Raw genomic sequence first — 22,816 nt, 5'->3', positions numbered from 1 at the left:
TGAAGTGAATAGGCAGTGTTGTGAAAATCTGGCTTTTGTCTGCTTTTACTATTTGCATTGTCTGTTTAGTCCTCACAACCTTCTGAGTTCTTTGAGTCCCCTCACATTAATTGTGAGGCTTTGGCAGCTTATCCCAAGTGCAACTTTTTAAGTGTCTCATTTTAAGTGTGATAAATTTTGAGTAGATGGGAATTATTCATTTGTTCCAGAAGACTTATGGTATCTAGAATAGCTCATCTGTAATAGCTACTTTTCCCACAGGTTTGATTGAACCCTTTGGATTGCTTAGCCAGACAGCTTATGCATCTGTATTTTGATATATTAAGAGGGGTGAAAACAAAGTACAGTGGTTTTTTTCAACTTGTCAGTGTCATTTTCAGGTTTTAAAAACAGACCTGCTTATCAGATTGCTACTGTTCAAGGCTTTGCTAAATGATGTCTCACCCGCATTTCTTTAAACATTTTATACCTGTTGGAGAAATGTCAGTTTTCAGTGTGTGAATTTTCTCTTGCTGGCCCACACCGAAAGCCCATTAGGTAGTTTTTCCAGTTAGCAAATAGACGTTTTAAATCACTATGCAGGAATGTCACATTACACTTTCCACATATTTCTACATGTTTGGTGTCTTTCTAAGGTCTCGTGCTTCATTTCTCAAGTAAGAAGAAGCAAATGTTGAAAGCAGGGCATTTGCTTATTTGTATATAAAATTATATTGTGCAAAATCGGAAGGTACACAGTATGACAGTTTTTTTGAAACTACTCATGAAATTTTCTGAGTAATTTCCAGCTGCACTGTGAAGGAAAAAATACTGGGTCGAATGTTAAACCCAGAATTGATTTCATAAATTGGAAACTGCTGTTTTGAAGTATGTCTGTGGTTTCCCAGCATGTTTTATATGATCTGAATTTAGGGCTCTACTCTAAAGGAAATAACCCTAAGAACTGAAGCACCTCTGGATGGACTTGGGCTCATTTTGAGAATAGGGACTACTCTGACTTCAGTAAAACAATCCACATTTTATAAAATGCCATTTTAATAACTTAAGTCATGGACTTGTTAGGTGCTGTCGAGTCAGTTCTGACTCATAGTGATCCTATGTACAACAGAATGGAACACTGGTTGTGCACCATCCTCAAAATGATTGTTATGCTTGAGCCCATTGCAGCAGTCACTGTCGATCCATCTGGTTGTGGGTCTTTCTCTTTGTCGTAGACCCCCGACTTTACCAAACGTGATGTCCTTCTCCAGGGACTGGTCCCTCCTGATAACATGTCTAAAGTATGTGAGACATAAAGTCTTGCCATCCGCACTACTAAGGAGCATTCAGACTGCACTTCTTCCAGGACAGATTTGGTCACTCTCTGGTAGTCCATGGTATATTTGATATTCTAATTATAAACTTTAATTGTTTACCTGAGGCAATAAGTTTATGGCTTTTGGTTTGTGTAGCATCTGTTTTTCTTAGCAATAGTATATCTGATTATGGCCTCTCTGACCACCACTTCCATCATGCATTTCGATTCTTTGGCTGTCCTTGAGCTTCCTTTTTTTTTGGTTAAAAGATCCTTAGACCCAATAACTTGAATTACAACCTACTTTTAAATTCTTAGTGGATGAATTCATTGCATAACAAAATGTCTCCAAATCTCAGACAAGACTGGTCTTATTAACCAAGAAGAGATTTTGGCCTCGAAGTAATATTATTTCACATGCTTCAACCCAAATGGCTGTAATACTAAGCTTTCAGTTGCGGTTTCTTTATAGTCGTTTGAATGTCGACTGTACGTTAGGAACTAAGGTGCCAAACATAGTAAAAATAGTCTCTACCCTCTTCACCAGTGTTTAGTGTTTTTTAGTCTTGTATAAACCAATAAACAGTTAAATACCAGGGAAAGAGTTAACAGGTTAAGACTACTATAGGTGAAATGGAAACCCTGGTGGCAAAGTGGTTAAGTGCTACGGCTGCTAACCAAGAGGACAGTAGTTTGAACCCACCAGGTGCTCTTTGGAAGCCATATGGGGGCAGTTCTACCCTGTCCTTTAGCGTTGCTATGAGTTGGAATCAACTCGACAGCAACAAGTTTGTTAATAGTAATGTCACTTTACATCATTCTATCTCAAAGTGATCGTTTGTCCTCAGTTCAACCCACTCCAACTGGCTTGCCTTTCAGGATTCCCTATTTTTGTTGGCCCAACCATCTTACTAGTTTTCCAGGCTTAGCCTGCACCATATCTTTTTCATTGATCAACAAGCTTCTGCATCCTTATTCATGCTTCTCTTTTTGAAATGTCACTCCTAACCTTCCACCATTCCATGTCCTTCTCCGTCTAACAAATCCTTTTGTAAATCCCTTCCTGAGCACCCAGCTTGAAGTGATATGTTCATATGCTCAGTGTCATTTGTAAAAATTCATAAGCAATTAAACATTGGCCTGTGATATCTCACCTATAAACAAAAAAACCCATGTAGGGTTTCGTGGCAGATTCAAACTGCCGACCTTTTGGTTAGCAGCCATGGCGCTTAACCGCTATGCCACCAGGGTTTTCGTATTATTGATAGTCATTTGTTGAGTACTCTCTTTAGACCAAGCATTCTGCCAAGTACCATACACACATTGTCTCATTTAAGTCTCACTATTTTTTTTTATTGACCATAATCTGACAGCCAATAAGTGACAGAGCCAGGGGTCTAACCTGATCTTTGTCCCAGCTAGGGCTCTTAGTCACTTCCTCACTACTTTTTTTCTGGAGGCTGGAAATGGGATTAAAACTGTAAACATGACAGGGTCTGGGCAGTGAATTTCAAACATTTGCAGTACTTGAGAAACAGGCTTTTTGGCTTCATCCCCAGGCAGTCTGGGAGTTGTTAGGACCAGCAAGTTTCAGGAGTCTTTGTTCTTTTAAAACTCCCCAGGTAAATGTGATGTATTCTGTGGGCAGTAGACTATGTTGAGCAACATTGACCCATAGACAGTAGAATACTGAGGTATAAACCTAGGGTAGTGTCATGTTTAAGGCAAGGGAAGAGAAGGAAGTGCTGGAAAAGAACCCCAGGGAGGAGAGCCAAAATAGTGTTAGGTCTCAGAAGGTGAGAGGAGTTGCTTCTGGACGATGAATTCGAAGCTGCTGCAGCAGACAAGGAGATAAAGACCACAAATGCAGTGGAATTTATCACTTTTAAAATTGTCACTCAAGTAACAGTTTTATAGTCATGCAGTTATTTCTCCAAGGAACTCAATCTAGCTTAGTAATTTAATTTTGCCTCGTGACGGTTTGTGAAGAAGAACGACTGTTTATGAAATGCTAAAGGGATACCAGAAAAGTTTTGTGACTTGGCTAAGATACATTGTTCTTACCTGCCCTTCTGTCAGTTCTGACTCGTGATGATCTTATGTACAACAGAACAAAACGTTGCCCAGTCCTGAGACATCCTTAATAATCACCAGCACGTTTGAGTTCACTGTTGGACTATTGTGCTAAACCATCTCACTGATGGTCTCCCCAGGCTCAGTGTCCCTTTGCTTTACCAAATGTGATGTCCTCTAGCAACTGATTGTCCTGATGATGTGTCCAAAGTAAGTGAGTCGGGCAGTGTTCTGTTGTAATCCTTAAGGTTTTCGTTGGGTAATTTTCAGAAATAGATTGCCAAGCCATAGCTAAGAACTGGGTTATCTTTGAGTTTTCAGATGTTAATCTAAAAATAGTATGACTGCAATCTGTCTGAAAATTGAAAGTGATTAGGATTGAGTGTGTGTATGTACCCATGTAAATTGTCTGTTAATGGGCCATCTTTTTAATAGAATTGACACAAAAAGGAATGATAAAGTTGAGTGTATCTTTGCCTTGTAAATGGTTTAAAGATTTACTATTTTAAATTATGTATATTGCCTTTGTCTTCAATTAGTGTAGCTAGTTACCCTTCAGATATTTGGTGCCTGTTATGTAAAGACCAAAACCCATTGCTTTCGAGTCGGTTCCACCTCATAGTGACCCTGTAGGTCGAAGTACAACTGTGCCATAGAGTTTCCAAGGCTGTAAATTTTTATGGAAGCTGACTATCACATCTTTCTCCCACGGAGCTGCTGGTGGGTTCAAACCATCGACCTTTGGTTAGCAGCAGAGTGCTTAACCGTTGTGCTACCAGGGCTCCTTGCCTATTTTATATCGGGCTTTATTCTAGATCTTGGGAGTATATTGGTGAAGAAAACAGACAAGTTTTTCTTTTCTCCTTGAACTTGTGTTTTGGTCCAGGAAGGGAGGCAGTAAATGATAAGTTAGGGCCTTAGTGGCCAAGGACAAAGGGTTTGGATTTTATTTTAGCTGCTAAATGCAGTGGGAAGCCATTGGTGGTTTTAAGCAGGGGCAGTGTTAGGATTGGATCAGGATTTGACTGCCTGTCTCTGAAAAATAACAAATTTCACTGCCTTACATGATAATGGAATACTGTAATTTTCCTTTAAATGGCAAGTAAAATAGCATTTCAGATTCTCTGTAAGACACAAAGATGCTCTTGTTCAGAGATAGCAGTGTTCTTTGATTTACGTATAATCGTAAAGATTTTATTTCTTCTTGGGGCTTATAATTGTTGGCCACCTTGAGGTTTCAGAGTAGTTTCTAGTACATTCTCATTTCTCTCAACACGCTTTGTCATCTGTGTTTTCTCATGTAACACACTGACTGTGCTTTCTGTATTTCATAACTTGTAATTTTCTTAGTGGTCTCAGCTGAACTTCTGTGGTAAAGATTGATGTAGAAGGTCTGCTGTGGAACAGCTGCCATTCTGTGCAAACCAGACACGTGTGTGTATACAGTTTTTAAGTGCTGAATTGTTTTTGGACCTTTCTTAGTTGACCAACAGATTTCTTTTTTACCCATGAAAATACCCTAATGAAAGTTTTTTATGCACAGGCATGTTATTTATGTTCAGAGTAGAAATATTATTACTGGCAATATTAACACTTGGAGGTGCTATACACATACGTATTTTTTATTGCATATCGTAAGGCATATTTGGGAAAATTGATGTTTCATAAAATTGGTTTGCATTTTGGCATGTGGAAATTGCTACCAGTAATTTTACCAGCCAGTCAAACATCTCATATACTCTGGTTTGTGTATATTCTTTACATACAGAAATGCTTCAGTAAACTAGACTCCTTAATTGGAATTGTTTGGTATTTTATAGCAAAGGCCTCAACCCTGGCTGCCCATTAAAATCACCTGAGGAACTTTTTTTTTTGGTGGTGAAAATAATCGTAACAAAACCTACATCATCTCTATTTCTACATGTACAGTTCAGTGACATTGACTATATTCTTCAAGTTATGCAACCATTCTCACTATCCTTTTCCAAATCCACCATTAACATAACTCAATTCCCCCTAAGCAAAAACTCCCCCTTCCCCTCTCCCTCCCACCCCTGGTAACCAGTAATCTTTGGTTTCTATATTTTTGCCTATTCCATATAAGTGAGACCATACAATATTTGTCCTTTTGTGACCGACTTATTTTGCTCAGCATAGTGTTTCCAGGGTTCATCCATGTAGTGGCATGCATCCGGACTACTTTATGGCTTAGTAGGATCTCATTGTGTGTATATACCACATTTTGTTTATGCTTTCATCTATTGATGGGTATTTCAGTTGTTTTCATCTTTGTGCTATTGTTAAAAGTGCCACGGTGAACATTGTGTTTCTGTTTGTGTTCCTGCCTTCACTTCTGGGCGTATACCTAGGATTGGGATTGCTGGGTCATATGTAGTTCTGTGTTCAACATTTTGAGGAACTGCCAAAGTTTTCCACAGCAGCTGTACCATTTTACATTCCCACCAGCAGTGGATGAGGGTTCCAGCTTCTCGACAACCTCACCAACATCTGTTGTTTTCCTTTTTTTTTTCATCAGTGCCATCCTATAGGGAAGAGATGGTATCTCATTGTGGTTTTGAATGGCTGATGGTATTGAGCATCTTTTCCTGTGCTTGTTGACCATTTGAATATCCTCTTTGGTGAAATGTCTGTTCAAATCATTTGCCCATTTTTTGACTGGTTTGCCTTTTTGTCGTTGTGGAAGTTTTTTTTTTTTTAAAATATATTTTAGATATTCGACCCCTGTTGGATATATAGTTCCCTGAGAAACTTTTTAATACCAGTATCTGGACCCTTTCTCAGAGATTGATTTAATTGGTCTTTGTCAAGTGGGGCTGTGCTAAGACCCAGATATATTTTTCTTTTTAAAGCAGCCCAGGTGAGTCTGATGGGCAGCCAGGGTTGAAAACCACTACTTTAGAGACAAATCTCATGCATACTGAAACAGACACACAATCAACCTCTTTAAGAATTGTTTGAAAATCAAAACCAAAAACTTTCAGAGTGAACTTGGGTTCAGCACAGTATATATTCTTAGTCTTTTAGAATTCTTACTATTTGAAGTGTAGTCCTTAGACCAGAAGCATTAGCATCACCTGGAAACTTGTCAGAAATGCAAAATCTCAGGGCTGCACCCCAACCCCACTAAGTGGAATCTACGTTTTTAACATGATCCTCAGGTGATTCTTATATATGTTAAAGCTTGAGAAGCACTACTTTAGATGTAGATACTATTCTGTGTAATAAAAACGGATGATTAGAACCGTATCTTATGTGCATAAGATTTGTGAATTAGTCAATGACGTTTACTTTAAAGTATTTAAAGAATATTTTCAATAAGAAAAGTGGGAACCAAAGTGTTCTTACGTAGTGAGCTTCAGGTGACCAGAAAATCAACCAGAGGTATCTCTCACGAAGACAGGAAGGAGGGCTCACTATTCTTGCCTATCCTAGTTGGTTGATTCTTGTTTATTTTGTTATGCTTATATTCTTTTCTCATTTTGTTCTAGTTCACGCTCTTCATTGTGATATAGAACACATTATTTGTTATAGGTACGGGTGAGGATATTTGAGACAGGGTTTGCTAATAGTGCCCCATGATTGATAAAATTTGATAGTGCTAGATTTAGAGCTTTCTATTGTGGGGAGATGAATGTAGACAAGATTTAAAAAAAATAATTTTATTGTGGTATAACGTAACAAAATTTTGTCGTTTTGGCCATTTTTAAGTGTGAAGTGCGATGACAGTGATTACATTCACCATGTTGTACAATGATCACGGCTGTCTATTTCCAAAGTTTTTCAGCACCCTAAACTGAAACTTAACACCACTTAAGCAACAACTCCCCAGTCCCCTTTCCCTTCAGTCCTTGGTGAACTCTCGTTGCCATCAAGTGGATTCTGACTCATAGCAACCCTATAGGGCAGAGTAGAACTGCCCTATAGGGTTTCCAAGGAGCGCCTGGTGGATTTGAATGGCCGACCTTTTAGCTCTTAACCACTGTTGCACCAGGGCTCCTCCAGTCCTTGGTAACCACTAATAAGCTTTCCTATGTATGCGTTTGTCTAGTCTAGACATTTCATGTAAGTGGGAAAGATTGTTTTAAAAAGTACACAGCGCCAAATAATATATATTGATTCATATATGTTAAAGGAAAAGGTTCAGTATAAATGTTCAGAGAATGATGTAAATTACAATGTATCATTTTAGGTAAAAGAATAGTTTTAATGTTAAGGTCATTTTCTAAAAAAAATATTCTATTGAGTTTTTGGTGAAAGTTTACACAGCAAGTTAGATTCCCATCTGACAATTTCCATACAAATTGTTCAGTGACATTAGTTACAGTTAACACAATGTGTCAACATTCTCTTTAATTGTCTTTTGTTCCTTTCCCAGTACTGGGTAGTAGTTCCCCTGCTCCCTTACTGTCTTTGCTTCTGAATAATTGTTGACTTTGGTCTCTTACTGATGGTTTTTAAGTAGTTCCCCAGTCTTACAGGTAATATCCTTTATTTTGTGTGTCACTGTGCTGTTTTGCTAAAGGGTGATCTTGGGGAATAGGCTGGGTTCAGGGGTACAGTTTGGCATTCTTTTAAATTAAGAATCTGATTTCTGCTCCGTATATTTCTCCCATTCTATCTGGGACTGACTATTGTGACCCTGGTCATGACGGTCAGCGGTGGTAGCCAGTTCTTCTGGTCTCGGGATAGATGAGGTTGTGGCTCTCGTAGACTTGTTTCTTCTCTGTACTTTTGGTTGTCTTCTTATTGTTTTGCTCCTGGTGAGTAGAAACCCATAGTTGTGTCTTAGGTGGCTGCTTGTAAGCTTTTAAGACCTCAGACACTACTCACTTGACTAGGATGCAGATCATGATTTCTGTGAACCACGTTGTGCCAACTGACGGAGTTGTTCCACGAGACTATGGTCCTAAGAAAGGTCAGTTTTAAGATAAGATTCTGAAGTACATTCACCAAGCAATCAGGTTGAAAAGTTGCAGCCAGATTATTCTCACATCCCACAATTTTTCTATATGTTAAATTCTATATCATATTTCAAGGAACTTTTCATCAAGCCTGGAACCCTGATGGCGCAGTGGTTAAGAGCTCAGCTGGTAACCAAGAGGTCAGCAGTTTGAATGCACCAGCCGCTTCTTGGAAACCCTATGGGGCAGTTCTGCTCTGTCCTATAGGTTTGTTATGAGTCAGAATCAACTTGATGGCAATGAGTTTGGTTTTTTTGGTTTTCTTCAAGCACAGCGAGGTCGGGTTCTCTAGAACACTTTCCTAGGGTTCATTTGTGATTTATTGATTTCTCCTGAGAAATGAAAGGTTCGTTTTTAGTGGAGATTTAATTATATTATAGGTTTTTTTTGTCCTGACAAATTTCATTTGTGAAGTTTACCTTCTGCAGTGTTGTAATCTTACTGAAAATTCTTACCACAAAAGGAATGAATTCATTTGAACATCAATAATAAATAAGTGGTAGGAACTACTTTATTTCTGTGATATACTGAATTTTTTCCTTTAATGTAGTTTAAAGATATTTTGAACCTTCAAAAACATATTCTTTTGCTTGCTATTCCTTAAGTTTAGAGGTATCTGAAGCCCCAATACATTTTTGTAAACACATATGGTATTGGATCCCCCTCCACTCCTTTTTTTTTTTCTTTTTTAATACCCAAGTTTAGAGGCAGCATTTCTAAGTACAGTAATTGGTTAAATATCTTTTTTTCCTCCTGGGTTTCTTTTTAGGAGCTACTGACAAAAATCTATAGCTGACCTTGGGATCTGGCTTTATAATTCAGCAACTAAAAGATGAGTTCTAATTGGCAGACTTCTGGCATTGGCACTTGTCCTCCTGTTTCTATAGAAACTGGGTTGGAAGTCAGAGCTGCACAAAGGGAAAGGGTAAGTTTCTTTAAAATTCCATATTTATAAACCCATATCTTATTAACTGTGGCATGGTGTCAGTTTTCATGTAAGGAACTAAAACGCACGTTTGAACTACTAATTTTCACTTGAGTGGAAACTGACATCAAGCCATTAAACGTAATAGGAGGGTTTAAATATGGATTTGTTTTTCTCATGACTCTGACTTCACGTTTCTTGAAGGAGTGGGGTTGGAAGGACTCAATATATATTCCTCACTTTCAGTTATTCCTAATTTGTGGATCATAAAATTGTATTTTATCCTCCTAGATCTTATTCTGTGACACTTTCGTGGTAAGTGGAAATTGGAATATAAAGTATGTACAGAGGACATTTTTAAAAGTCTGCATGAATTTACGTCTTTTTTTCAGAGCAAAATCTGATTCTTCTTTCTATTCTAAAACAAGTACTGTACTACTGACCAGATTTTTTTTTTTAGCCTCTTTCCTTTCTTAGCCAAGCAGGATGAGGTCGTCTATTGGGGCACATACATTTGATCTCATCCAGGCAGACACCCATTATTCATAGAACCTAAGACACCTGCCATTTGGTGAGTCATCTTATTGCTATGGCTTCTGAGGGCTATGGTGCACAGTTGGGGCAGTTAGGCTTGAAATTGTTTAATCAAATGTGAAAAACAAACTGATCTATAGATTGGTGTATGTAAACAACACACTAAACTGACTGCTTTGGGATATTGGAAGGAAGACAGTATTAGCTCTTGCTTTGTAAAAGTTGTCTTCCTTATTTTCTTGGTCCTGATACACTACTCTTAAGGAGTGGGCTTCTCTTTTCTTTGCTGAAAGAACATTGATATTGGTTGGTACAAACCCAAACCAAAACCAAACTCGTTGCCATTGAGTTGATTCCAACTCATAGTGACCCTGTAGGACAGAATAGCACTGCCCCATAGGGTTTCCAAGGAGCAGCTGGTGGATTCGAACTGCCAACCTTTAGGTTAGCAGCCGAATACTTAACTGCTGCGCCACTGGAGCTCCTGGTACAAATTAAAGGTTGGGAAATCTTGGCTTTATTTCAGTGCAAATCATCAGTTGTAAAAACAGAAGTGAAAGTTGGAAGTAAACTCATTTTTAAAAGTTGCACTTAACAAGTCCCTGATCAGTTAATGCCTAAAAGTGGATCCTCATTAAAAATGATATGTCTCCCTTGCTTAACTATAGGAAACCCTGGTGGCATAGTGGTTTAAGTGCTAAGGCCGCTAACCAAAAGGTCAGCAGTTCAAATCTGCCACGCGAAACTATGGGGCAGTTCTGCTTTGTCCTACAGGGTCACCATGAGTTGGAATCGACTCAACGGCAATGGGTTGTTTAACTATTAGCCTTTATCCTGTTAGTTTCTGTTTTACTCACCGGGGCTCGAGTGAGGTAAAAATAGAATTGAATTTGTGATTTTTTGGGAAGATGGCTAGAAAAAACTAGTTTTTAACCACATATTGTCAAGTACCCAGAGATGGTCCCTACTCCTTAGTAAGGGTGACTGGACTCATCCTAGTTTTAAAACTGAAAGTCGTCTAACCCAGGAACCCCCTCATTTCCAGCCAAACCTGGGCATTTGGTCACCCTATTTTATGTCATTCTCTGCTTTCTTAAAAAGGTTTCACTAGCTTGTTATTGATCATTATTTTGGGTAGACGGATATTTAAAGATAACACTAACTTCTTGCTGAACGTACCAGGGGTTAAGCTCTTTTTTTTTTTTAAAGATATGGTTGTCTTATTTCAGTGATCCTCGATAATGCCAGCTTGCTTTTCATAGAAATAAAACATGAATTTTCAGCTGCCTTTAATTGACTCCAAGTACTTTAGTGTTTTTGTTTTTTCATTTATGTGTATATGTTAAGACCATAGGTGATAAATATGAGACAAATAGGTAGACATTTGGGGCAAATGAGTAGACGTATAAGACAAATATCTGGACATAAACTCTCATGTAAAGTGTCTTAGCTTGTTTAAGAGAAACATTCAAGTTTCTAAAATAATTTGGCTTTCTGTTGAGGCCATCAGAGAAACCACTGTCCAAGTTTTGCATTATGTCTTAAAAACAGCCATAATCAAACATTAATATGTGGTATGTTTTTTCTTGCATGGAAACAGCTCATTTTACAGTTAGGCAAATTTATTTACTAAGGAGTTAACTATTTAAAAAACATCGCATCGCATGTATTAATGTGCCTAGAACATTTGAAAAATAACAAAATTATCATTTCAGCCCATTTAAGTATAATTGTTATTTTTATTAAATTTTAAGCTTATAGAAAATCATTAAAGAAGAAAATCCAGGGCCTAACACTGGTGATTAGATTTTAGAATGGACTATGTTAAGAACTAGCTTTATAACCTTAGGCCGGTAACTTGGTTTTAATTTGCTTTTGTTCCTTATGCGTGAAATAGGAATAATAATACCTACTCAAACTTCCACCAGGAGGATAGACATGACAGTGAGGTAATAGGTATGAAAGAATGCCAAAGTCAAAAGTACTATAAGGTAAAGTTGTAGTATCAGAAATAATATTTAACGATCACCATATATAGAAAATGTCTTCATTTACAATGATGGTATGGCATTAGAGTAAGCACAAGAAACAATATCAGTTTTAAATATAACCCAGTAAGTAGCTAAGAAGAAAATGTACTGAACTTTTATGTTTAAATTATCATAGCTTTCCTAAATACATATATTTTTCAAGGCTTACAATTTATAAATATTCTAACTGGATATTCCAGTATTAAGGAATTATAAATGTCATGAATTTAGGCATTACCTTCTCTAATTAGGTTGAGTGAGGACAGATACTTGATATTGGAAGACCTAAAAAAGTTAATTTTCTTAACAACTGCTTGGTTATTGCATTGTGACAGATAAGTTTTGTGGCTTTAAATTTTTTTGTTTTTGTTTTTAGTTCCTAAATACTTTGCATTTATTCTTTCTTTCATTTCAGCCTAGAAATTAAAGTTTTATGTCACTTTAAGTTAGAACAAATTCGTTATTATGTAATTGCTTTTGATTAAATTAGCTTCATAATCTCTTGATACTTCTAAGAAGCCAGGGTGACAGAGAGGAACTATGCTCTATAGGGTTTTATGTCAGTCCATGTTTGAATTGTGACCAAGTTATTTACTTTCTTTGGCTTTCAGTTTATTCATTTGTAAAATCGGCATCATCATATCTGCTTCGGAAGATTATTTTGGAGATCGAGATGATATATAAAATGTGCCTACCGTACGTAGCTACTGGTATACATTAGATGTGCAAATAAAGTTATTCACCACCCCGCCATCGCAGACACACATATCCATAACCAAAGTCTAGTATTTATTTCCGCTTTGTCTCATAGGGGTCTCTTGAGTGTGAAAGAAAAATTGCATCAGTGAACTATTTTGCTTTTCTTGAAACTATATATATATATATGGGATTGCGTTCTTAGATTGTGAATTTCTAGAAATATGTTACATCATCTTTTAAAATTGTCCATGAAAGTAGTAAATAAATAGGAACATCATTAGATAATTACTAATACAGTGAATACATTAGTTATAGAAGCCTTTAGGTTCTTACAGTCAAGAGATTTAGGCTTTCTTAATCCACAGCACACCACAGGTAAGATGAAGAACTTTTCTGTCTTGTAAGACTCATAAAACCTGTCTGAATCAGAATTCAACTTGGAGTTATTTAATTGACCCTACTTAGAAGTTTGCTTAGATGGGAGGCAAAAATTTCGTTGTCCTAGGTATAATCTGAGTAATTACTATATCTCCCTCTTTTTTGAGAACAGTTACTACTTAAATGGGGAAGGGAGGATGAGAGTAGGTCCTTGTAAAATTTTTTATTTCTTTTATCCTGTTTTTACATAGAAAACAGAAGAAAGGTAATTAGCTACTGTTGTGTATGAAGGGCGTTTTACTCGTTACAACTGTATTTTCATTAATCCTCCGAATGTACCTGTGATGTAGTTTGATGGCATTAGCCCTATTTTTAGAGGGGGAAATTAGGGCTCAGAGATTTCCCGAGATCATACGGTAACAAGTGGCAGAGCTAGGGTTTATATTATTAATTACCTATTTTTCCTGTCTGTGTGTGTGAGAGGGATGGTATTTTAGTTTTTTTTTTCTTATTTAAGACAACTGAGATTTGAACCCAGATTGGCTCCAAAGCTCATGGGAAGCATTCAGGAACACAAAGGTGAATAAAACATCACCTGCTGTCTAGATCTTCCATGGGAAGATACATGAAAAAGATATATATGCTTATGTAATACTCTGAGAAGTTTGATGGGATTCCAAATGAGAGAATAACTTAATGCTGGGGAGGCTTTTCCAGAGGAGGTAGCCTTTCCGTAAGTTAGATTGGAAGGATAAGTGGGAGTGTGCCTGGTGGAGAAGGCAAGCCATTGGGATCGTAGCTGGTGGCAAAGCTTCAGAGCATGCGTAAGGGGTGAAAGATACGGCCTCTTGGAACTAAAGCCAGGCCTTCAGGTTAGGATTTTTCTCTACAGGGAATCACAGACATTTTAAAGCAGAGAGGAATGGAAGTCTGGAATAATAAAAATGTTAGTTTTTTCTTCTTTTGCAATTTTTAAATATTGTTACAGATATACACCAATTCAACAATTTCTACATGTACAGTTTGGTTACACTGATTATATTCTTCAGGTTGTGCAACCATTCTGCCAGTCCTTTTCCAAATTATTCCTCTACCATTTACATAAACTTACTGCTCCTTTAGCTTCTTATCTATTGTCGATTTGATCCCATATAGATAATCCTTTAAAAAAGCGTAATGCTCAAGGCAGACATTCTTTGCTAATTAAGCTAGAGTTTGGTTTGATTTGGAGCCTTCGTGGTGCAGTGGTTAAGCATTTGGCTACTAACCAAAAAGTTTGGCCGTCAAATCCACCATCTGCTCCTTGGAAACCCTATGGGGCAGTTCTACTCTGTCCTGTTGGGTCACTATGAGTTGGAATCGACTTGACGGCAGTGGTTTGGTTTGCTTTTTTTCATTGTTTGGTTTAAAGAAGACTTCAGGGGATATTTTTGGTTTAAGGTTTAAAGATTATCTCGGCAGTAGTTTTAGGATTTCATCCAGGCCCTATGGCTTTAGAAAGTCTGATTTCCATGAGAATTTGAAATTCTGTTCTGCGTTTTGACCCTTTTGATCAGGATTCTTCCATAGGACCTTTGATCAAAAACATTCAGTAATAGTAGCCAAGCACCATCTAGTTGTTCTGGTCTCATGGCAGATGAGGCGGTTAGCCCTGCATTCCATTTCCTCCTCCTATTCCTGACCTTCCTTTTCCTGTGTTCCTACAGGCAAATAGAGACCAATTGGTATAAGCTTTACATTAGGAAGTATATTTTACATTACATAGATGTGTAAGTGTATATGAAAAAAAGTGATTACAATAAAGTGATGCACCCTATTTTCTAATAGAATTGTAGTCTGTCCTTTTCATTTCAAAGTACAGAGTGCTGATCGTGACCCAATAAGTTGATTTCAAGACCTACGTACACCCCTATAGCTTTTTCCTTTTAGGGGAGTGGTCCTCACAGCACTTTCCTTGTCTTCTCACGTGTTGAACTCTAAACGTTTTAAGATGTATACAAAAACAAGATCTCTAAACATGTTCTAGTTCTTCTTACTTGACTTTATCATTTGAACAAGATACTCTGTTCCTTAGTATTTGTTACTTCCCTGTACTTTTGGTCTAGTAAAATTGAAAAGTTCCAAGGTGTAATTGGAGCAGCCAGTGAAGAAGGATCAAGATTGTACAAACACATCAGTAAACTGTATTTTAGCTGTGTTTTCTGTATCTCACTGACCTGGGCACTAGCATCATAATAGCTCTGCCAGGTACTTCTGGTATTTAGCCTCCTTTTCCCACTATACAACAATTCTGGGCTTGACTTTAAAATTCTATCCCGCTTTCCAGGCGTAAAGTGTAGCTTAAGAGTTAGACAGCATTGGAAGGAGTATGTTCATAAATACTAATAAAGGAGTCAGTTGTATATTTGTGTAAATTTTTTCTTTTGAATAAGCACACCTGAATTGAACCTCAAAAGGTGGTGTACTTTTTCCCTTCTAGCAATAATTTTTGTTATCCTAAGTAGAAGGTCGATGGTGTAGCTGTTAAGTGCTACAGCTGCTAACCAAAGGGTTGGCAGTTCAAATCCGCCAGGCCCTCCTTGGAAACTCTATGGGGCAGTTCTACTCTGTCCTATAGGGTCGCTATTAGTCGGAGTCGACTCGACAGCACTGGCTTTGGTTAAAGTAGAGGGTCAGCAAAAGAGGAAAACCCTCAAGATGAATTGAAATGGTGGCTGCAACAGTGGGCTCAAGCATAACAACGAATGTGAGGATGGTGCAGGACCAGGCAGTGTTTCGTTCTGTTGTGCATAGGGTACCTAACAACAACCTCAAAAAGTTTATATACTTTTTTTTTTTTTTTAACATTTGCCTTTTCTTGTCTTTTTATATAAGTAAGGTCATACAATATTTGTACTTTTGTGATTGGTTTCTTTCACTCAGCGTAATGTTTTCAGGCTCCATCCATACTGTAGTAAATACCAAAACCTCATTTCTCCTACTGGCTGGGTAGTATTCCATTGTATATATGTACTACATTTTGTTTATCCATTCATCTGCTGATGGGTATTTAGGTTGTTCCCTCCTTTTAGCTATGGTGAATAGTGCTGCAGTGAACGTTGGTGTATAAGTCTCTTTTTAAGTCTCTGATTTCAAATTTTTTGGGTAGGAGTAGAATTGCTGGTTCATATGGGAGTTCCATTTTTAGTTTTTTTTGGAAAACACTGTTTTCCACTATACTTCTTTTGATATATCCCTTTTCTAAGTCTTGAGTTTATAGAGATGCAAACCTGACATCATCGTAAAACTTAGTTTCATGGAGGTGAAGGAGAGAAGTGAACACAAGTCTAACTTTCCGGGAGACCAATAGGCAAAGTGGAACTCTGTTGATCTTTTTTTGCATTCATTTCTTTCCTGTCTTATGAATAGTCCTCTCACCATCTCTCTCCTCCCCCCACCACCCCAAGGTAAGATGAATAATCAGACAGGATATATATACAGAGTTTCTGAGGTCTTGGGTGTAATTTTTTTTATTATAATTTTAATACAAAATATGTATTTTCTTTTGGGGGGATTGTTAATGATGCTTACTTTTGCTAGATGTTTTGACAATGTTAATGACTGTTTCTACTCACCAGTACAGGAAATATCAATGCCAGGTAACCGCCAGAGAAAATGGCAAGAAGATGGAGTAGGTCATAAGTAGTGGAAACGTGGTGGCTAAAGGAACAAACAGGTTACTGATGCTGCAGAGGATGAGGTAAGACTTGTGCTAATGATCGAGTTTTGACCAGCAACCCAGCCAGAGATAATCCGACTGACTGTCTTAGTAATACCTGGCACAATGCTGGAAAAAGCCTTATGAAATCCTGATTTCATTTTCCTGGTCCCTTTGAAAAATGTGAATACATAAGACACCTTTTCATAAGTAATATGGCCTCGTCCTAAAGCCAGGATGTGTGAAAAAAGTTGGTTTCACAAACAGGGAAGTCTATCAGTAGCATCTCTCATTTGCTTACCTCTTCCAAACACATGTAATAAAATACTGAACTGGCTCCTCCAGATTTGGGTAAACACCCCATCAAATTGCCAGGTGTTTTTTTTCTTACTGGGTTTGGGAGGCTCAAAACCGGGAATCCCTGGAGGCCAGGCATTCCCTTCCTCTAAAAGGTCCTACCTACAGCTGAGGAATTCCTCAGGCCAATTTCCTGGGGAGGTCATATCCTTGAAGATTAGAACATAAATAATAAAGTCTTATATTGGGTAACAAAACTGATGTTGGACTCTTTCTTATAATTGCATATGAGGCTTTAGTAATTAAATTCTCCAAAATCAATCATTATGCTTAATTTAAAAATACTTGGGAAATCTGGAACTGGAAGATCCTATATTGAGCATTGGAGCTATGGTATAACCTGAATAAGGTTTAACAACCATGTTTTTTACTCAGTCTCATGACAGTGGAACTGTACCCTTTATCTTGTTATAAAGTAATGTAGCAGTTAAACACTGAGAGAAACTTTCACCAGGAGTAGCATAAGCTGCACTTGGTGTGTATTTTAAATTCTTCTTGCGTGGCTGAAATATTTAATTGCTCCACAAAAAATGAATAAAAAATGCTTACTACCATTTCTGTATTTTTGTAAGTTACTTCCGAAGATACGTGTTGATATGTTACGTTCTTTGGTTCTGTTGTATAGCCTTAGTCTTACCTAAATTGATGATGTTGTTAAGTGCCATCAGGTCGACTTTGACTCACAGTGCCCCTATGTGACAGAGTAGAACTACGTCATAGGGTTTTCTAGGCTGTGATCTTTATGGGAGCAGATAGCTAGGTCTTTCTCCCATGGAGCCAAATGGGTGGGTTTGAACTGCCAACCTTTCATTTAGCAGCTAAGTGCTTAACCCATTGTGCCACCAGGGCTCCTTGCTCTAAATTAATACTACCAGACATTTTAGTTAGTGAAGAAAAACAAAAAAAAGAACCAGTTTACCTTTGCATCTTCTCTTGAGTACACAAGCTTTATTTGACTAAAATAAAGTATCTTTGTATAGGCAGTCCCTGGGTTACTAACGTCCAGTTTAGGGACGAGTTGTATTTGCCTTTAATGTTACGTAATTTGCTCTCTCTTTGAAATGATGGAACCAACCCCTGCTGAAATTCTACCACAGATTCTTTATCACAGTCACCTTCACTTGTTGTACATGCAGCTTTTAAATCATTGAAAAGGCTTGGAGCTTTTTCTTCTGCTAAAGTAAGGCTAAATAAGAACTGTGTGCACCTGCTCCAGCTTACCTACAAATCCCACTTAAAGGCAGAGTTAGGAACGATCTCGTTCCTAACCTGCGGACTTCGTATAATTGGAACAGCTGAAAAGGGAGGGTATAGTCAGGTTTGTAAAGGAACAAACATGGGCTTGGTAAGTTCAGTCTTTTTAAGAAATCAGGAAGAGAAAAGTTGATGTTGAGCTACTACTGAGAATTTCCAGAAGTATAATTAGAGTGTACCACTTCCACCTCCGTATTTCTTTTTATTTTCTTAGTCTCCCTATTTTATCATTTGAGATAACTCATAAGTCTTCTGAATTGAGCATTTTGTTTCCAAACATTTTCATACTCAGCTAAAATGTTTTTCTTTTTAACTTACATTCTAATTTACTTTAAATATGAGCCAGTTCATTAGTGACTAGCTTAAACAGTCATATTTGTCTGTCTTATATACTATGAGTTCTAGGGGAATTTATTTAGCTACAAATATTGCCAGAACATCTACTGAATGCTTACTATGAGCCGAACAATATTGTAAACTCTTCAACCATTACTTGCATAATCCTGACAAATTTATGAGGGTGTAGATGCTATTATCACTATGTTACTGATGAGGAAATTGAGACACAGAGAAGTCAAGCAACTTGCCCAAAATCACACAGGTAGAAAATATAGAGCCAGAACTTGGACCCGGCAAGTCTAACTCCAGAACCAGTCCTCTTAACCACTATAGTCTGCTGTCTACCTAAGATTTTTCTTGCTTTATGGAGCAGCTGTTGCCACTGAGCACAAGCTTTTTGAAATTCAGCATTTACCCAATACAGGCAGTTCCCTGGGTTACAAATAGGATTTGTTCCTAAGTCAGTCTTTAAGTTGAATTTGTAGGTAAGTTGGAACAGGTACATAAGGTTCTTACTTGTTGTTGTTAGGTGCCGTCGAGTTGATTCCAACTCATAGCAACGCTGTAGGAAGGGCAGAACTGCCCCGAAGGGTTTCCATGGAATGGCTGGTGGACTTGAACTACTGACGTTTTGGTTAGCAGCCGAGCTGTTAACCACTACTCCACCGGGGCTCCTAAGGTTCTTATTTAGCATCAGGCAGATGTGTGTCTTAGTATATATTTTACCTTTCTGTGCATATAAAACACTTAAACACTTCCAAACTGTGCGGCGTTTCCATAAGCATCACTAAGTAGTGTGTGCGTTTGTTATTACGGACCATTGTATTTAACTGAAAATTTTAATACAACAGGCTTTATGGCAGTCCATTTTAAGTTTGAGGTGTCCGTAAGTTGGACGTTTGTAACTTGGAGACTGCCTGTAAATACTCAAAGCCTACTATGTCAGACTCTAGTATAGGAAGATGAATAAGACTTGGTTCACAGCCCACCTCTACCACCTCTAGGTACCAGATAATACAAGGGCACCTAAATAGGAGAGAGAAATTGGTCAATTAAAAATAACTTCTTAATTCACAATACTCTGTTTATAGGCTCAGAAGAGGCTCCCACCATTAAATAGTCAGTCCAGTTATTGAAAACACTACTTTGTCCTCTGAATTTAACTGAAAGCATAAAAAGTCCATTGACTTAGCCGCACACAGTGCTGTATTTCTGTGGAAACAGGGTCATTTGGCAGTAGAGCTGCACCAGGTAGATAGATTGGAAGGAGATTGATACTTGTACTAAAAGAAAAAAAAATTGGAAAAGAGCTATTTCATATGCTAGGAAATTTTAGTGTTTTAAGTGTGGATTTTAAATACCCTGAAGTGAGGAGGATATGTGTACATTTATGTACAGAAAATATAGAATTAGATAATGGGAATCATTTGGAAACTGCCTTAGGAGAAGGAACAGCCTTTCATCCCAAGGTATTTTTTAATTGCCTTCAAAGAGGACAGATGTTAATCTTTCCTTTGAAGTGTCTCAGTTTCCTCATCAGTAATGTAGTTGCTTGATTTCAGCATGTTCTGACCAGAACTGACGTGTGTGGGCTTCTCGAGATAGAACTGTCGATAAGCACTGCTTTTCTAGCATAAGGATTTGTCAGCTGGTCCTGTTCGTCGTTAAACTAGGTATTTTTTGACTTAGGAATGATTCACCAAAATTGCTATGTAGGTACTAACCGGCGTATGAACATATAGTTTTTCCCAATAATTCAAAGTTACTTTTTAGTATAATATACTTACTATCTCAGGTACAAAAAAATTTGTGAGGTGAATGGTTTTTAATTCATTTGTGGAAATTTATAGTTGGTGGTATATAAAAGATCTATTAAGGGACATTTTCTTTTTACTAACTTTTCCATTGATTTTATTGAGTCTGATGGAGGAGGTATTTTTTCCTCAGTGCAATTTTTTTTCTTAAAGGAAAAATTTGAAAAATGAGTGCTTGGCAGGGGTGAGTGCTTGGCAGGGTTATGGGAGGGAGAGAGTCCTGGTTCTGCCAGGCGTATCTCTTTCAGTGCAGGGTGTTTCTCCACCTGTGCAGTTTCATTAGGCATTTAAACCTGTGGTGAACTCTTAGGAGTTGCATGTGTGAGCTGACATAGCCAGAAAGTAGTTTAAGACCTCTTCTGTGTGTCCTTCAGGAAAGCGGCATGTTTACTTTAGATATTGTGCTCATTTCCTCTGTGGTAATACCTCAAAATCGGTTACTTTAAAAGCCTTCACTTTCAGTCACCAAATGGGAGAGACCGATAGTTGAGAAAGTTAAAATGATTCACCTGGCCAGTCATATAGATCTATTAGAAATCTTGTAAAAGGTGCCAACAGAAATGTCAACTCCCATCCCAGAACAAGCAATGGCAGTAGAAAAAGACAATCATTTTTTTAAAATATTACCACAGAAGCTATTTGATACAAGAAAGCAGAACCCAAACCTAAAAGAAAAACAGGTAGTAGCTTTGAATCACTTTCCCATACAAGATAGTCTCCTGCATATGAGATATTATAACTAGACCCTTTGGACCTATGGACAGTAAAAGGGAAGGTTCCTAGCTCCGTCTTTTATAGTCTCATTTTTATAGTGGACTTTCCAGGTAAAAGTCCCATAGTTACACAAAGGGAATGCTTGTAGTGCAGGTCCTGATCAAATACCCACCGGTACCAAGGAAAGCTCCAAGAATGAAGTTTTCTCTTCAAATATTTGAGAAGTAATGGCAACCAGGGAACCTTGAGAGAAAAAAGAAAGGCAAATATAGTACTAGGTAAATGTGCTGTGGCATCACTTACCCTCTGATGTGCAATTTAAATGAAAGACTGAAGGAAAACATGAGGACTCTACTTTGGAATGCTGTTGTCTCCTACAAAAACGTGTCTGAGTTTGGTTTCTTAATATACTCGGTTTCACACCATTTTGGTTTTTGGAAGAAGAGTTCTTTTAAAAGAGAAGGATTGTAAATAAGCAGGTTTAGAAGAGAAGCTGTAAATACATTATAAAGTTGACAAGATGGGATTGAATCTAGTGTCCTATGTCTACGACAAGGTTGAATCCATTAATATGCTTCACCATGTTTCAACTCCAGGTAAAACTAAAGGAGAATAAGTCGGTTCTATATTTTGTTTTGAGTATGATTAGATGACTACAACTTCAAGGTCTGAATTCCAATTGAGGGCGTGGTTTGTTCAGCCTATATTAAGGCGTTACTGGACTGTAAAAAAAAAAAACAAGAAAAACTGACATGAAATAAAAAAAAAAGTTGAGTTCTTCAACTTACTTTTTTTGAGCCCCAGTTTTTCCAGCATAGTTACCAAATCAAGCAGAGGCTACATGCTGCACGTCCTTAATTTCTCAGCTACGTATTTGTAAATGAGTCTGGATTTCAGCAATGCTTCAGTCTTTCTGACTGACAGGAATCTTTCTGGAATGGCACTTTGCTCCTCCTTTAACAGTAAGCTTATTGCTGGCTTTATAACTATAGAAGAACAAAGTGATTACATAATCAATCCAATCCAGCCAGTTTGCTCTGAGGTGCCTTCAAACTCTTGAAAAGCCACAAAGAAAATTCCAAAAGTCTTGGTCATCCCCAGCAGAAACATGATTACCTAAATCAAAGCAGAGTAAACAATCGAAGTCAGGTGGTAAGTGAGCTACTAGAGGAGGTTACAGCTGCTAGAGGTTATGATTCTTACTAGTACTAGTGTGCATTTATTGACAGTTCCTCATTGTATATTTTGTATTTCATGGGAAAGTCATTCCTTTTAGAGGGTTGATAGGAGTCAGAATCGACTCAAAGGCAAAGGTTTTGGTTTTTTTGTTTTAAGCACTTGAAAGCATCTCATTTAATCTTTTTTTACAAGGTTATGGAATAGACATGTCAGTGCTGTATTATAGATCTGGAAATTGCAATTTAGAGAGAGAAAGTCGCCTAAGATGGAGATGCTGGAGCTGAGACCTGAGCGCAGCCCAACCTCTACTACCTCTGCTGTCCTGTTACAGTACTACCGTCTTAAACGACAGCCAACTCCAGTTACCTTGATGGGAGAAGTGCGTTTGTCCAAAGAATCATTCTCATCTTTTAGGTTAGCTTTGCTTTTAGCTCTGCTCCTGAGCTGAGTACTCCCCCGCCACGTGATGTATAATTAGAGTGATGTATAACTTATCATCTAAGTTGGGACACTTGGGAAAGAAAGGGAGTGCTATTAATATGTCAAG

General features: G+C 37.7%; 1 protein-coding gene across 1 annotated transcript; it reads right to left on the bottom strand.

Annotated features, from left to right (window-relative positions):
• Positions 1 to 13,275: 13,275 nt before the first annotated feature.
• SLC16A4 (solute carrier family 16 member 4) lies at positions 13,276 to 21,906 on the bottom strand. Its single transcript, XM_064279973.1, is given in 10 exon segments — positions 13,276 to 13,281; positions 16,530 to 16,579; positions 16,582 to 16,677; positions 16,680 to 16,730; positions 20,886 to 20,943; positions 20,945 to 21,000; positions 21,003 to 21,063; positions 21,222 to 21,289; positions 21,292 to 21,333; positions 21,879 to 21,906. Coding segments are annotated over 10 exon segments (516 nt in total).
• Between the last annotated feature and the right edge of the window lie 910 nt (positions 21,907 to 22,816).

The sequence above is a fragment of the Loxodonta africana genome, chromosome 3, assembly GCF_030014295.1.
Source record: "Loxodonta africana isolate mLoxAfr1 chromosome 3, mLoxAfr1.hap2, whole genome shotgun sequence".
NCBI classification, from domain to species: domain Eukaryota; kingdom Metazoa; phylum Chordata; class Mammalia; order Proboscidea; family Elephantidae; genus Loxodonta; species Loxodonta africana.
Note: the sequence above shows the minus strand (reverse complement) of the source record. Positions and strands in the feature narration are given on the sequence as shown.